The 13,861-nt window shown below is 36.7% G+C and overlaps 1 protein-coding gene across 2 annotated transcripts in view; it reads right to left on the bottom strand.

The window, feature by feature from the left end:
- Nucleotides 1-3,205: 3,205 nt before the first annotated feature.
- SIN3B (SIN3 transcription regulator family member B) overlaps nucleotides 3,206-13,861 on the bottom strand; it is a 1,843,877-nt gene continuing 1,833,221 nt past the window's right edge. For both annotated transcript variants that reach the window (XM_044090740.1, XM_044090739.1), the window contains one exon: nucleotides 3,206-4,438. In XM_044090740.1, the coding sequence (XP_043946675.1) occupies nucleotides 4,208-4,438 (231 nt within the window). In that variant the 3' untranslated portion in view covers nucleotides 3,206-4,207. The remainder of the gene's footprint in view (nucleotides 4,439-13,861) is intronic.

The raw sequence follows: 13,861 nt of genomic DNA, 5'->3' as shown, positions 1-13,861 counted from the left end.
AAAAAGCCTGCTGAAGACAGTTGTCAGTTAAATCACAGATGAACTGTGTAGTGGATACCCAAAAAGGACTCACCAAGAACTGTAACCCTGCCTTTGCTCCCTTGTAGTAATTTAGTTTAGATCAGGGACAGTGTTCTTTAGTTAGTTAGGCAATTATAACTTGTTGTTGTGTCTTTCGGCTTTTCCCTGTTAGGGGTGGCCACAGCGGAACTCCGGTCCGTTAATGATTGACAGAAGATTTTTACATGCCGAGTTGCCAGCCCTGACGCACAACCTTCAACGAAGGTACGCCCATTCACGCATGTCTCCACACAGAAGACGCTCTAGCTGAGAATTGAACAGGACGTCTTACTGTGAGCCGACAACGCTACCGCAGCACCACCACCGCAGTACTAGTTAGGCAATTTTTTCCCTGAATGTTGGATTTCTATCCTACAGTATTGATTTCATTTTCCTGGTGATTGAGTACTGTTTGCTTATTGGGAATTACTGTTTTATATTTTTAATCATTTTATTCAGTATTAAATATTTTTTATTAAATTAATTATGACTAGACAGTGTTTTTCTTTAGTGATTTGAGAGTGCTTATACTTGCCTTGATAACTTCCCGGGCCACTCTGAAAGCCTGGCTGCTTAGGTCATTTGTTACTATTTGTCTTAATATTTAATTTTCATAATTGGATACCCCTTTAGAAGGGCATGAAGACACTCTGATTGGTGGCATTACTGTATTATTTTGGGGAAGGGTCATAGCTGGAAATTTGTGTCAGGCTTTCCCAGAAGTGTTTGGATGTGTTAGATTTTATTAAAGTGTGAGTGTATCAGAGGTCTTAAACTGGAACATATTGCTCTGAAGTATGTAATGAGTTACATTAAGGGTGGACAGAAATATACAGTCCATTCTCAGGCAATAGAGCATGTTCCTGTTGTGGTCTTAGATGAAAATTGTGAAATATTACTCTTGTTTAAGTGACAGTCTCACACTGGAGTCAGTAGTGAGGATTGAAGCTCCTTGGTTACTGATCCAGGATAGTAAGGGATGTCACATTATTTGGTGGCAGGTCAGTGAGATACTTCCTGGATGTCACATTAATTGGTAGCAGTCCTGTAGGATATTGTCCGGATGTCATAGCTTGGATATGTGGGTTAGTGCGAGTTATTCAAGCATGTATGTCAGTGATTTTGCTTCTAATGTTTATAGCAACAAATGTTAGACTTCTGGGATGTAAAACTAGAGAGTTTATAATTTGAGGCTATGAAAGCAGAATAAGTTGTGGAGGGGTTGTTTAGGGGGTAGGACCTGGGTTTATGTGAATGTCATTGCACAGGAGGATATTAATATGTCTTATTAACAAGTCTTTTTTGTTTAGGTTCATAGATTAGTACTAAGCTAACTGCCCTTGCAAGCCATTTTAAGCCTAGTCAATTATCCCTTGTGAGACTCAAACCCTGCACCTTGTGTTTGTAAGGCTTTGTTTTATCTCCATTTGGTTGTTTATATTAATGTCTATTTGATTTTTTGGAATACCTTTGGGAACTAGATCTATTTTGGGATGGTTTGTTGGGCTATTAGATATTTTGTACTTTGGATGGATACGGAGGTATCACTGAATAGCTTTGATGAAATTAGCATGAAGTTATGGTGGGAGTTAACAGAGACTGGAAGTAGGTATAATCAGATTATAATACAATGAGAAGTAATTGGTAAAGTACACAGGAAGAATAACAAGAGCAGCATGCTGGATAGGAAGTGCTTTGGATGCAGTTAAGAGTTAATCGGGCAGGATAGTGATGTGAACAATAGATGAAGTGTGTGAAGAGGGAGAAGAGTGTGTGATGCAAATAGTTCATAAATTCTTTGGATGGCTAATAGTGCAGCAGAGTGAGGTAAGTATAAATCTAAAGGAGAGGGGTGAATGGAGGTAGGGTTGTTGAGCTGAGTGAGCCCGAGCTTAGCAACGGCAAACAGACTGGGTTATAAGCCCTTTGAGACTAGATCATCTCCTAAAGCTATCTGTGAAAGGAAGTTGCCTTGCAAAACTTGGGATTTTAAGTATCAAGCACAATAATTAAATACCTTGAAATCTGTAAGATTAATTTTATATTTACAAACTTACAAAATATTATTTTTATTTATTTTGCATTTGTTTACCAGGATAGTCTGACTGGGTGTGAGCCCATTTTCAGTGGAAGCCCAGGGAAAAAAGATCTAGAACAAATTAAAAAATATATTTACAAAAGATTTGACCAAAAACTTTTAAAGAGAACAATATTTACAAGGGATTTACAAAACACAAACGCATTTAAGGTACAGAGACAGGGTGTGGATATTTTCAAGATTAAACACAAAATACATGTAAATAGTACACACCGAGTACAGAGGTCTGAATGTTTGTGACATATATCAATTATCTCTTGAAAATGTAATGAATTGTGCCGATGGAAAATAATATACAAGGTCACAGTTTGCTCTTGTGGCCATTTGGAAAATAGAGTGTAAGAGAGTTAAAAGAATCCGGGGGGGGGGGGGGGGCAAGCTTGGTAAGGATGGAAGTGTTGCATACGAAGGAAGACCTATGGACTTTGGAAAAGAAGGCCTCTGTGGGAAACTCATGAGAACCAGCATACCTACCTGGGATGGAGGAACCAAAATGTTAAATCTTCTATGAATGACATTCCAAATGTTACAAGAGAAACAGATGCAGCATGGTCCAGGGAGATAACTACAGCATATGCAGGTCAGGTTACTAAAAAAAAAAAAGATAAATGTCCTATAGTGGTCCCTTCACTTTCAGACAGCACACGTAAAAGACCAAAGACTATGTGGGACCAGCAGAGTACAGTACGAATCAAGACCAGTAAGAAAACTAAGAGCTTTAGATGTGCACAGCTGATAAAAAGAGTCCCACAGAGACTACAGCTGAGATTTTTTTCAAACATAATGCAGATCCATCTACTTTGCGGCTATGCAAACAGGCAGCAAAAACACTGCAGAGGGAATTGTCACTGGCATGTCTTATTATGCATCTCTGCCCAAGTACATAAGTTCAATATACTTGTATCATTAACATACGATGGTGTGTTGTCAGCAAAAGACATTTAAAATACATGTGTAAGTCACAACTCTTCAATAAAAAATCAAAAATACTTTACATGGCACATACCACAGATACTATGTATCTGAAAGATGAAAGACATGCAGGAATTACAAAACTGTTTTATGTTTATTAACACTTGGTCAAATATGTGCTTGTGCAACAATGTGGAATAAAATGACATTTATACTATACTGACTTACCCTTCCCCCCCAAAAAATATGAAACTACATGGCAAACTTGAGACGTATGCAAAAAAAAACAACATTCAAGGTGTTAAATTATTAAATATTTATATATAAAAACATAGATAAAGAACAGTACGAACAGCAAAACATTTAAAAATGCACTATTACCTCAAATTGGCAACACATTTAAATTTGTGCGATAACTGTACATGTTTGCCACTGATAACTGGATTCAACTGGTCTGAGAAAGCACCCTCCACAGAACTTGTCCAATGGATAATGGGCATGGGCACACGAGTAAAGAAAATCCTATCTGCCAATATGATTGAGACTTCTATAACATTTATTTATAGTAAAGTCCACAAATGTGAAATAATCAGCACTAAAATTTATGAAAACATAAGGCTACTGATATTTCCACCAATGGAAATGCAGCCAGTAATGCCAACTGTTAGAACAGACAATGTGGACATTTAACTGAGCTTCTTGCACAAAGACGCAAGATCTACAAGGACATGCATAAGTACATTATGGAGAAAGCAAGAGCAACTGTTAAGACAGTTTTTCTTTTTTTTTTCTTTAAATTAGCCAAGGTCAAGTTTGTCTGAGAACTTGTCAGTGCACATTTTGCAGGGTCTGTTGCACATATTTTAACTGGCTTACACACATCCCATTGTTTGCAGGTAAGCAAAAATACTGTAGCAGTAATAAGTAGGAAGCAAAAGTGAACATACGGCAATATTGTTCTGACTGCAAAAGCAAAAATGAGTCAGCTCTGTCCATCTTACACACAAGCCTGCAGCAAAGGCTGTAACTTTGGGCCAGAATTCAAGCTTACATTCTTGCACAGGTGACTGATCTGGGCTTGTTTTAATGGCACCATCTATACTTTATAGGCATTTTAATTTCAGAGCAGTCACACAGTCATGGAGATGCTGGATACTTTCTGTATCGTACCCTGTATCTGTTCACCGGGATGCCATGCACTGAGATTGTCTCACATAGTGTCTTGCAGGGCACCAACTCTTCTTCTTCTACTCCCATTAGCCAGTCCTGAACAAGATCTGCCATCTCATCTGTTACGTTATCTTCTAACCATTTGTTATGCCACTCTTCAAAATGAAGGTGATTATTTCTTAAAACAGCAGGCTGTGACTGAAAGAAACAGTTAAAAATGTTATCAGTATATGAACTCCTAAATGCTGTTACATTTCTTTTAATTAATGAATTACATTTAAAAAATATCCATACAGTAAACTGGTGACAGCACACCTATTTGGTTTATAATTTACAATATTAAAATGCAGTTTTGTCAAAACAGAAAATGAAGACAGTACACTGACATTACAGCAGGCTGGCAGTCACATGCTCAAGAGGCATGACAAAACAACTGTGTGTGAATCAGAGTTTCACAATATACACTAGAGGTAAGACAGAATACTGGAGAGGGAATGAGTACCTCTAAAAATACTATGCTGTAAGAAAGTCTGGTAACTGCCTTTGGTGCATTTCTACTAAATAAGGGACCACAGGCAGGAACACTGCATGAAGCAAGGTAGACAGACAAAGATCAGTCAGACATGCAGTTTGAGTACTTCTGTACCACCAGTCCCTCTGCATCTTGAGTGCATTTAAAGCAAACCACCTGCATTATGCATATGGTACTATAGCAATCCCCCACATACTGTGTGCATCTCTAAACAGGTCATCTGCATTTTCATAGCACTCCCCATGACAGAACATTGCACACAACAGCAGCTACCACACCATCAAAAAAAGTGACAATAATGAACCAAAAAAAAAAAAAATCAGTCTGGGGGCTTACACACATCCAATATTTTGCAGGTAAGCAAACAACCATACCCCTTCTTACTTAAACATACTAATGCCATGATTACACAGCCATGAACAAAAGACAAAAAAAAAAGGAAAAACAATTCTTTCTTCTGCAAATCTCAGCATTCCGACAGTAAAGTGCAGTCAAACTGCAGCTGTAGTTCAAGAAAAAAAACTCTGATCACATACATTAGTCTAACACCTAGCCTCTCAAAATCCATGTAAAGCAGTCATAATCAGAAATAAAGACCAAAAATGTAAAAATCACGCCAGTCACTGCTACTGCATTTTAGTGCATGTGCTGCAGTAATGATGCATTTAAGACTAATACATTGAATGAAATTAAATGCTCCCTTTCCCTGCACATTGCATGCATCTCTGCACCAGTTTTTGAGTACAATGTATGTACCTCCAAATCAGCTGAAATCCCCTTGTAAAATGCAAGCTCCTCTACAACTCTGTCACAATTCTCTTGTATACTGCAGGTAACCATACATCATTTCCAACTTTCCTCTGCCAAATAAATACATCAAAAGACTTTAAATAGGATGCAAAATCATTTCTTCTTGACACATGACAATGCCACTACTTTGAATCACCTGACTAGCCCCTTCTAACTCTCCTCACACAACAGCATACTGCTATCAACAACTACAGCATATCATGCAAACTCACTTCTAAACTAATCATCATCATGATTTTCAAATATATCATTTACTTCCTTAAGGTGTTCATCATCTTCGTCCATCGTCTTCTTATCTCAAACATCTCTGGCCACCTCATACCTCCATGTGCATATTTTCTGCTATACATTTACGATTAACTCAGCACTCCATCTATGTCACATCTTACACAAATCTTTTCTCTATCCTAATACCAAGGATCTCCTTTCTACTACAGACATCTCTCTCTCTCCACATTCTTTTGCTTTTCTAGTATCAGCGCAACCTCTGTATCCAGTTATCATTACCCCCTCACTACCCGAGTAACTATCTCCAATACCGTATTTGTATAAAACTTTCTTTTAAAGTATGTGTATTTTACACTGCAGCTACCAAAAACTGCCTTTATATTAATTTTTAATAAAAAGACTCATCTTACTGTATGCATACTAGAATGCTACCTCCAAAAGTGTCTTTGATGAACTGAATAAGAAGCACCTAAAAAAAAACTGAAGAAAAGTTACTGGAAATAGCACAAAAAAAAAACCTTAAAAATTTATTTGGTGCTTTCGACCTACACCGAGGTATTCTTCAGAACAGAATGAATAGCATGCATCTTACATACACATACATTTCAATTGTGTGACCCATTGCCTGCCAATTAATGTTAAGTATTAATTCAACACTTACTTAAAGTTATTCAGGCTTCTATTTTTCACTTGTAAAACATATTTATAATTTACTGCACCATTTAACCCTGGATAAACATTATCATTCAGCAAATTTTTCAATTTCATTTCTCTGAAATCTAACTTACAATCACTATCATCATTAAAATCTTTTAAAACATAATGTATTACACAGAAAACAAATCTCTTAAAACCACTACAATTTATTGAATGTTTACCCAAAGCATCAATTTCATCTCCATTTTTAACTGCATAATGTTTATAAATATGTTTTTAAAATGCCCATTATTTTTCCTGTATAGAATACTTTGCATACTGTGCATTGATCGCATATATTACAAAAGAAGAATTACACGTAAAGTAGCCTGGTGCTCCATTTGTCCTTTTAGTATTTGAACAGTAAACATTTTGGATATCTGAAATATATCTACACATGAACAATTTAAGAATTAGAGTGTCCATTTTTCCCTAGTGTATCTTTACTAGATTCCCTCTCTAAATAACTTTTAATATTTCTTCCTTTTATTTGTACAGACACTTCCATACAGTTTGCAACACCTCATCACTTCTTGACAGAATACACCACTGTTGTTAATGATATTTTTAATACTAGCACTATCTACTGGGGGGGGAGGCAAAGGGCATGGGCACTTTACAATCAGGATTCTTTTCTTCATGATTCTATCAAAAAGATACCATCTTGTCAGAAATTACTGTTTTGGATACAATCCTGCATAAACCTTATGCATATGAGAAAGCAAAAGCTGTTTTCCTTTCTCTACATTACTAGAAGTAAAACTTCTTAAAAATAAAATAATATCAAACAAATATGAGTTTTTCTCTGGACCTTCAGTGAGTACAACTAGCTCAAAGACATGCATGATACTCATGACCGCTCAATAATAATCTTTCCTCCATATCTTTTGTTTGTTTAGCAGACCTTTGAACTCCCTCATAGTCTGCCTTTTTCATATGTCTGTAAAATTTAATTCAACAATTTATTTATTCTTTATGGCAAGCCTTGCAGCCAGTACACCACTGGCGTTAACAAAAGTAATGGGGACAGATGATTATTTGAAGTTGCATACTTACAATGCCTGTTCTTAGAACCCATCTCTCTAATAAGAAATTGTACAGTGTTCTAAAGTATTCCACAGGTCCCTATGTGACATCATACAGCATGTGGTATCCCCAAATGTATTTAAACACATCTATGGGTACTTATGTCCTGATAAAAAAATAAAGCTACCTTTCGTGTCACTCTGTTTAATTACCGCTACCTTCCTTGTCACACTGTTTAATTACCAAGCCCTAATCTTAACGAACACACAAAGCAAACTACTCATTCTTAGACATGTTGAAAGAAACCATGATTCATTATCCCCTGATAAAACAAATTCCTTTTATCTTCAATTAATATATTGTATATGGTTAAGATATTCTGGAGTTTTATTAGGAGAAAATCACATATCTAGCCCCTCAGTGGACTGTTCTCCAAACACTTGGTTAGCAGTCAAATGTGAGCCTTGTGTAAATGTAAAATTGGCTACTTAACTCACTAACTTAAACTGTAATTGTTTCACAGTAGTGCAATCATAAATGAAGTAAATTTCCTGAATGCAAACAGTATCCCAGAGGAGGGGGGAAAAAGTATTGTCCCTGGATCATTCTACGGTGAACAGGCAGCTTTACCTGACAGGATAAACCAAACTGTGCTTAAGGTGTTTTCTCAAATATGTGCCTTTGCGTCTGCAGTTATATGTCTTGGATTTAGACATCTGGGATAACAACACAACAGTATACTCTGTACAGTACTTTCTCTATAGTTTCATTTTGCTCCAACTGAACTTTCTGAAACCAAAGACCTGCTTGCACAAATAACCATAAAAAGGGCATCTAAACCTTTAAAATATAAAATTTACAGTGGCAGAGTTAACTTTCAGAAAAATGGCTTCCCCATACAAAAACACATACCTTTAAAATACTTGTAGCAATATGCAAGCTATATCAAAGATATCACTTAAAACACAACCCTCATTCAATGCCCTTATTCCTTAACAATGACATAATACTGTGGACATTTACAGCAGGAAAGGTACCTTGCAATACATCGAAATGTGCACCTGGTCCATGCCAAAGCAATTATACGTCAGCCTTCATGGGATGTATGTGTGGGAACCTGCAGGTTTTCAGAGGAAGAGACTGAATATAATGTAGTTGGACAAAGGGAGTTGATTTAGGGCATAAATACAAAAACCAGATTGCTGATAGGATGCATTCAATGGCGACTGGTGATCGTCCTACCAGGAAGAGATGGGTCCAACTGACTGAGCAAGGTTTAATGGTCAACAGATACAAAGAAAAAGATTAAGGACGTGATATGTTACAATACATACCATTTTAAAAGGGAAACAGACAATATAATTGATAAAATAATATTTAATGAATATATTCTGAAGTCTGGTTACTTTTTCTGTTTCTCCTGGCTTTATGTGTGCAATGCACAAAAACAAGTAATACTCATTGTGGCTGGTATGGCATGACTAACAAACTTCTTTAAAGCTCTAAGAATCTCAGATGTATAAATTAGTCAAAAGTACTGAAAAGATACAAAACATTTTTTTCTCTCCTTTGAAGGAAATTATTTTACTGGTTAGTTTGGATAATTTCTCGTTATATACCACTATCCCTCTAAAAGATATCCCAGAAGCCCTTAAACACTCTTGTCACTCTGATGCATATCTTTAAGGGGACTGTTCTGAAACATGAGTCTTTATTTGATTCCACTCATTATAATCTTGATTAACGGAACATCTATGGTGGCTTTTGTTGCACCATATATACATGGCATGCATTCCAATTTACGTTCTGACAGGACTGCTTTTTATAAATGCTTTATCAACACTATTGTATTCTGGACAATAAGTGAATTTCAACTAAGATTATTTACTGACTACAAGGCGAGTACTAATATTGTATAAAAACTGGACTTCCAAGATGGGTGCACACTGAGTAACGGCTTAATTTCTGCTCTCCCACTGTAAAAACAGAAACTCAGAAGACAGAGCCAGTAAACTCATATTTGTGGGTAAATTTCAGTAACTGGCTAGTAAATGCACTGCCTGGATGCCAGCAAAAAAGAAGTTAAGAGAATATGAAAGAAAATCAATCACAAAAAGTGAGGAAAAAACACTGACTAGGAAGAATTCTGCAGCTCTTCAGTAAAAAGCAGTGTAACCTTCAGCTTTGGTGCAAGGCATGACTTCTAATAACCTAGATGGAAAAATAAGTCAAATGTACTCAGGGCTGATCAAAATAAAAGAAACACTGATGGAGTATATCAACTCAAAAAAAGATGAAAAAAATGGAGGAAGCTTTAAAAAGATACTCACATTAGGTGATAAAAACTGCAAAAATCAGAGGTCAAAATGAAGGAAAGTCTTGGTGATTATCAGACTGGTCAAGAAGAGATGTTTCAAAAAATATAGAATTAGAGGACAGTGCATGTAGGGAAAACCTGATATTTTATGCTATACCAGAGAAGCTGGAAGGAACAGACTGTATTAATTTTATAAAAGCATAAATAAGCAACTGGACTGGTATTCCACAGCAGGAGTTGTTAATTGAAAGGGCACATCATGTGCATTCTCCAAGCCTGGCCATGAGAAAGCAACCTACACCTTTAATAGTAAAGATACAATCCTACAAGCAGGAGGAGTTTATTCTGACAGAACTGTGTCAGAAGGACAAAGTACTAAATGTAGGAGAGAGTAGTGTTTGTGGAAAATGATTACACACTGTACACCAGACAGAAGAATACATTTATTCCACTAATCAGGGAATGTCACAAAGCAGGCAAAAGATTCAAACTGCTATAGCCAGCTATCTTCAGAATATTATTTCCTGGTGGGACAAAATCATTTTTGATGTAGAACATACTAAGAATCAAGTACAAAAGTTTGTCCAATAAAAAGTGAGTTGTGAAACAGAAGGAAATTCTGCTTCTTGTTCTTCTGGTAATAAAGACCAGAGAGAGACTGTGCTAGTGAAACCTTTTCCAATGTTTCAATGGAAAATGCTTGAGAGACAGAAAAAAAACAAAAGAGTCGACTAGAAGAACATAGAGTACACTGGGGATGAAGCACAGACTGGATTTGTGAGATGGAGGCAAATTGGAATAAAATCATACTTAGAAACTTGACAAATAAATGTGGGATTACAAAGCATGAATTATATTTGTGAAACATGACAGAACAAGAAAACCTGAAAAATGTTTGACTTTTCTGACTTTGTTAAACTTGCAGGGGACTCTAAAGCATATGCTGTGCATCATGTCTCATTAATGTTTGGAAGAACATTTAAGGGGGGGGAGAGGATGGAAAGATTTAACTGTAATTAAAATAAACTTTTGTTCTTAATGGTAGTGTTTTTATAATGCATTACATAATCGACATGCTATAAAGTAAAGTTTTCCCAGTTATTTTTGAGTGTAATGGGGATGCTAAAGTAAACAGGTGCCCGTGTTCTTTCCTCTTCATTCTTTCTCCTTGTTAATGAACATGTGCATTTAATTGAAACTGTTTTCATTTCTTCCATACCCCAACAAGGGGAACAAACATTCTGGATCTAGTACTCAGCAACATGTCAAACAGATGCACTGCCGCAACTGTCAGACCCTCATTAGTTAAAACTCACCACAAATCAGTTACCTTCGAGATGGCACGAACACCAGAACTCACAAAGGGTGAAATCAGACACAAAAACTTCACCAAGGCAAACTATACTCTCCTAGGTGAAGGTATAAATGCACTTTAAGCCCCCCCCAAGCTGGAAGTGGTAACTACACTGAAGCCTACACTAAGTAAATGTATAAACTAAGCCATACCAGAAAGAATCAAAGCAATTTTCAGTGGAGGCCCAGGGAGAAAAGCTCCACCGAGAACAAGTAAAACAAGCAAGAACAAATATAAGGAAACAAAATTATACAGAGTCATTATTATAAACAAAACAGCAAAACATGAACAAACTGTATGAATACAGTTTTAAATGATGGTAGAGAAATAAACAGGACATTAAAAAAATTATACAATATAACAATATAGCAAAGAAGCAAGAGTACGTGGAGTAATGGCGAAAAGAAGCAAGAGTAGCAGAATATAAAACTGTAAGAACAAAACTAGAGTATCAGTAATTGTAAAAGGACTGAAGCACCAATCCTGGAGTACTGCTGCTACAGTTTAAGCCGCTATACTATGCAGAAAAGTACCAGTAACACTGTTCATGAAAAAAATGCAGTAATAAATGACTAACTAAAGCTCAAATGTGGCAGTAGTTCACAGCTCTGCCACAAGTGTGAATGAAACTACAAGACTAAACTCCAGCAGGATTTAAAATACAAGCAGCTAGCTTTTACAATTAATTCTACTTGCTGAAATAGAAGTACAGTATAATGTAGAAAAATAATCTTCCCATAACTGCAAATTATGCTATAAGACTAAAGTCCCCAGAACAAACTGAAAATGTAGAGAGATGATTTTTCTTTGGCTAAAAGATGGGAAAAAAGTAGAGCAGTACAAAGTAGTATTACCACACAGGTCACTATAATTGCAGCAGATTTTCTTGTTTCTTTCATTTTTTATGAAAATTTTGTTACTCACAGTTCAGGGCTTTTTACAACTATCCAAGTCATGCATAAACTTGCATAGCTTATACACTTTTATTTTTTGGTCTTGTACTTCCGCAATATTTTATCTTTTTCATTTTACAAGGTCTAGTTTAATTATAGAAAACAAAACTTGTGCTCCAATGTTATCTATTTGCATCTGACTCAACATGTGGGTTTGTTGGATCTGATCAGATTCGACCTTGGTATCAAGTTTGAAGCTTCTTGGACCCAGGGCTTTGACTCCTCCCATACCCATAATTCCCTCCACTCCGCCCTAGTACCTCAGACCTCATTTGCCACCTTTCAAAACAATATCATTTGAATTATAATCCTTTTCCTCCTCTTCCTACCAAGAGATGCATCTCTCAAGTTTGACAGTTAAATAGATATGTCTTTATATTTAGATGATGTGTTTCTTGGTAAGTTATGGTTAGCATTCATACTCAGTAGTCATCTTACCTATTATAATACTTAAATAGTTTAGGCTTTAGTTTGTAATTTCAAAGTTAGTATAGCTTTCAGGTTGAGTGACTTACAGTTGCTTTTCTTCATGCATTTTGATATATATATGCAAGCACACACATTTGATAAGATTTTGGTAAACATCTATAGAACTTTATAGTGTGACTGCACCATTTTTTCTTATGCACCTAGACGGTATCAGGGTGAAGATGTCAAAAAGCCAGTGTTTTAAAAAAATGCTCAGAATGCAAGTACAACTTCCTCCCCAAGATCTGCAGTGCACTGTGTGTGTATATGATTTGGGGGCTACCCACCTCGACTCAGATTGCCAAAGCCTGTACTTCCTTCAGTTCCAGGGGACTTCAAACTTTTTTTTTTAAATAAACAAAAAACATCTTTATTAAATTATCACATTTACATAAATGACAATAAACCATGTGACACATTATACATTCCAAACAGTGCAGACACAACTGTAGCTGCAAACATTATCCATCACTTTTAGCATATCTAGTCGTTGTTAGTCAACTATTACATAACTCATTCAAATCCTGCCTTCTTTTAAACCTCATTCCTCCTCTGCATGTATTGATCCCACAAGTTAGGTCACTTCAGACTTTGAGAGAGAGAGAAGCTCATAGTTAAGGGACTCCTTCCTCCACAAACAGGGTCAACCCTATAGCATCCACTTCATCAGCTGCTGCTTCACCAACCAAAAAGCAAAATAAACTGAAGACAAAAGACAAACTGAAGGAGAACAGTGATTATGGAAAGGGGAAAAAGGATGAGTCAGAAAAACGGTCCACAACCCCACAGTTTCGGTTGGGCTGGGCTCAAAGACTCCAAGGCAGTTGGATTTAACCGTTTCTTGGGTCCGACCTTCTTCCCCCTATGTTTTTCTCTGGAACCAGTGAACCCTAGGCTACATTCACTGATTCTCCAAGAACAGAGATAATCCAGACCACCTTCAGTGGCTTCTTCTACCCAGTCAGCCAGAAGCCTAACTGAAGAAGATTTTGACAGAATGATGCAGAAGTTCCTCAGTCTGCACAGTCATCCTGGGTTTTTGAATGTACCAAGTATTGGTCCAACTACCCCTTCGCTTATTTCTCCAGTCTTGGTCTTCCCATCGAACTTGATTACACTGGAACCCGAGGAGCCTTCATCAGAGCCAACAATCTGCCCCACTTCATCTCCGACAGCATCCCTTTGTCTTTTGATTTTGATATGTTCAGATCGGGAAGAGACTTGGAGCTGAAGCATC

The sequence above is a fragment of the Protopterus annectens genome, chromosome 13.part0 (assembly GCF_019279795.1).
Source record: "Protopterus annectens isolate FY-2018-M chromosome 13.part0, PAN1.0, whole genome shotgun sequence".
Taxonomy (NCBI): Eukaryota; Metazoa; Chordata; order Ceratodontiformes; family Protopteridae; genus Protopterus; species Protopterus annectens.
The sequence above is the reverse complement of the archived record's forward strand: the minus strand, read 5'-3'. Positions and strand labels throughout refer to the sequence as shown.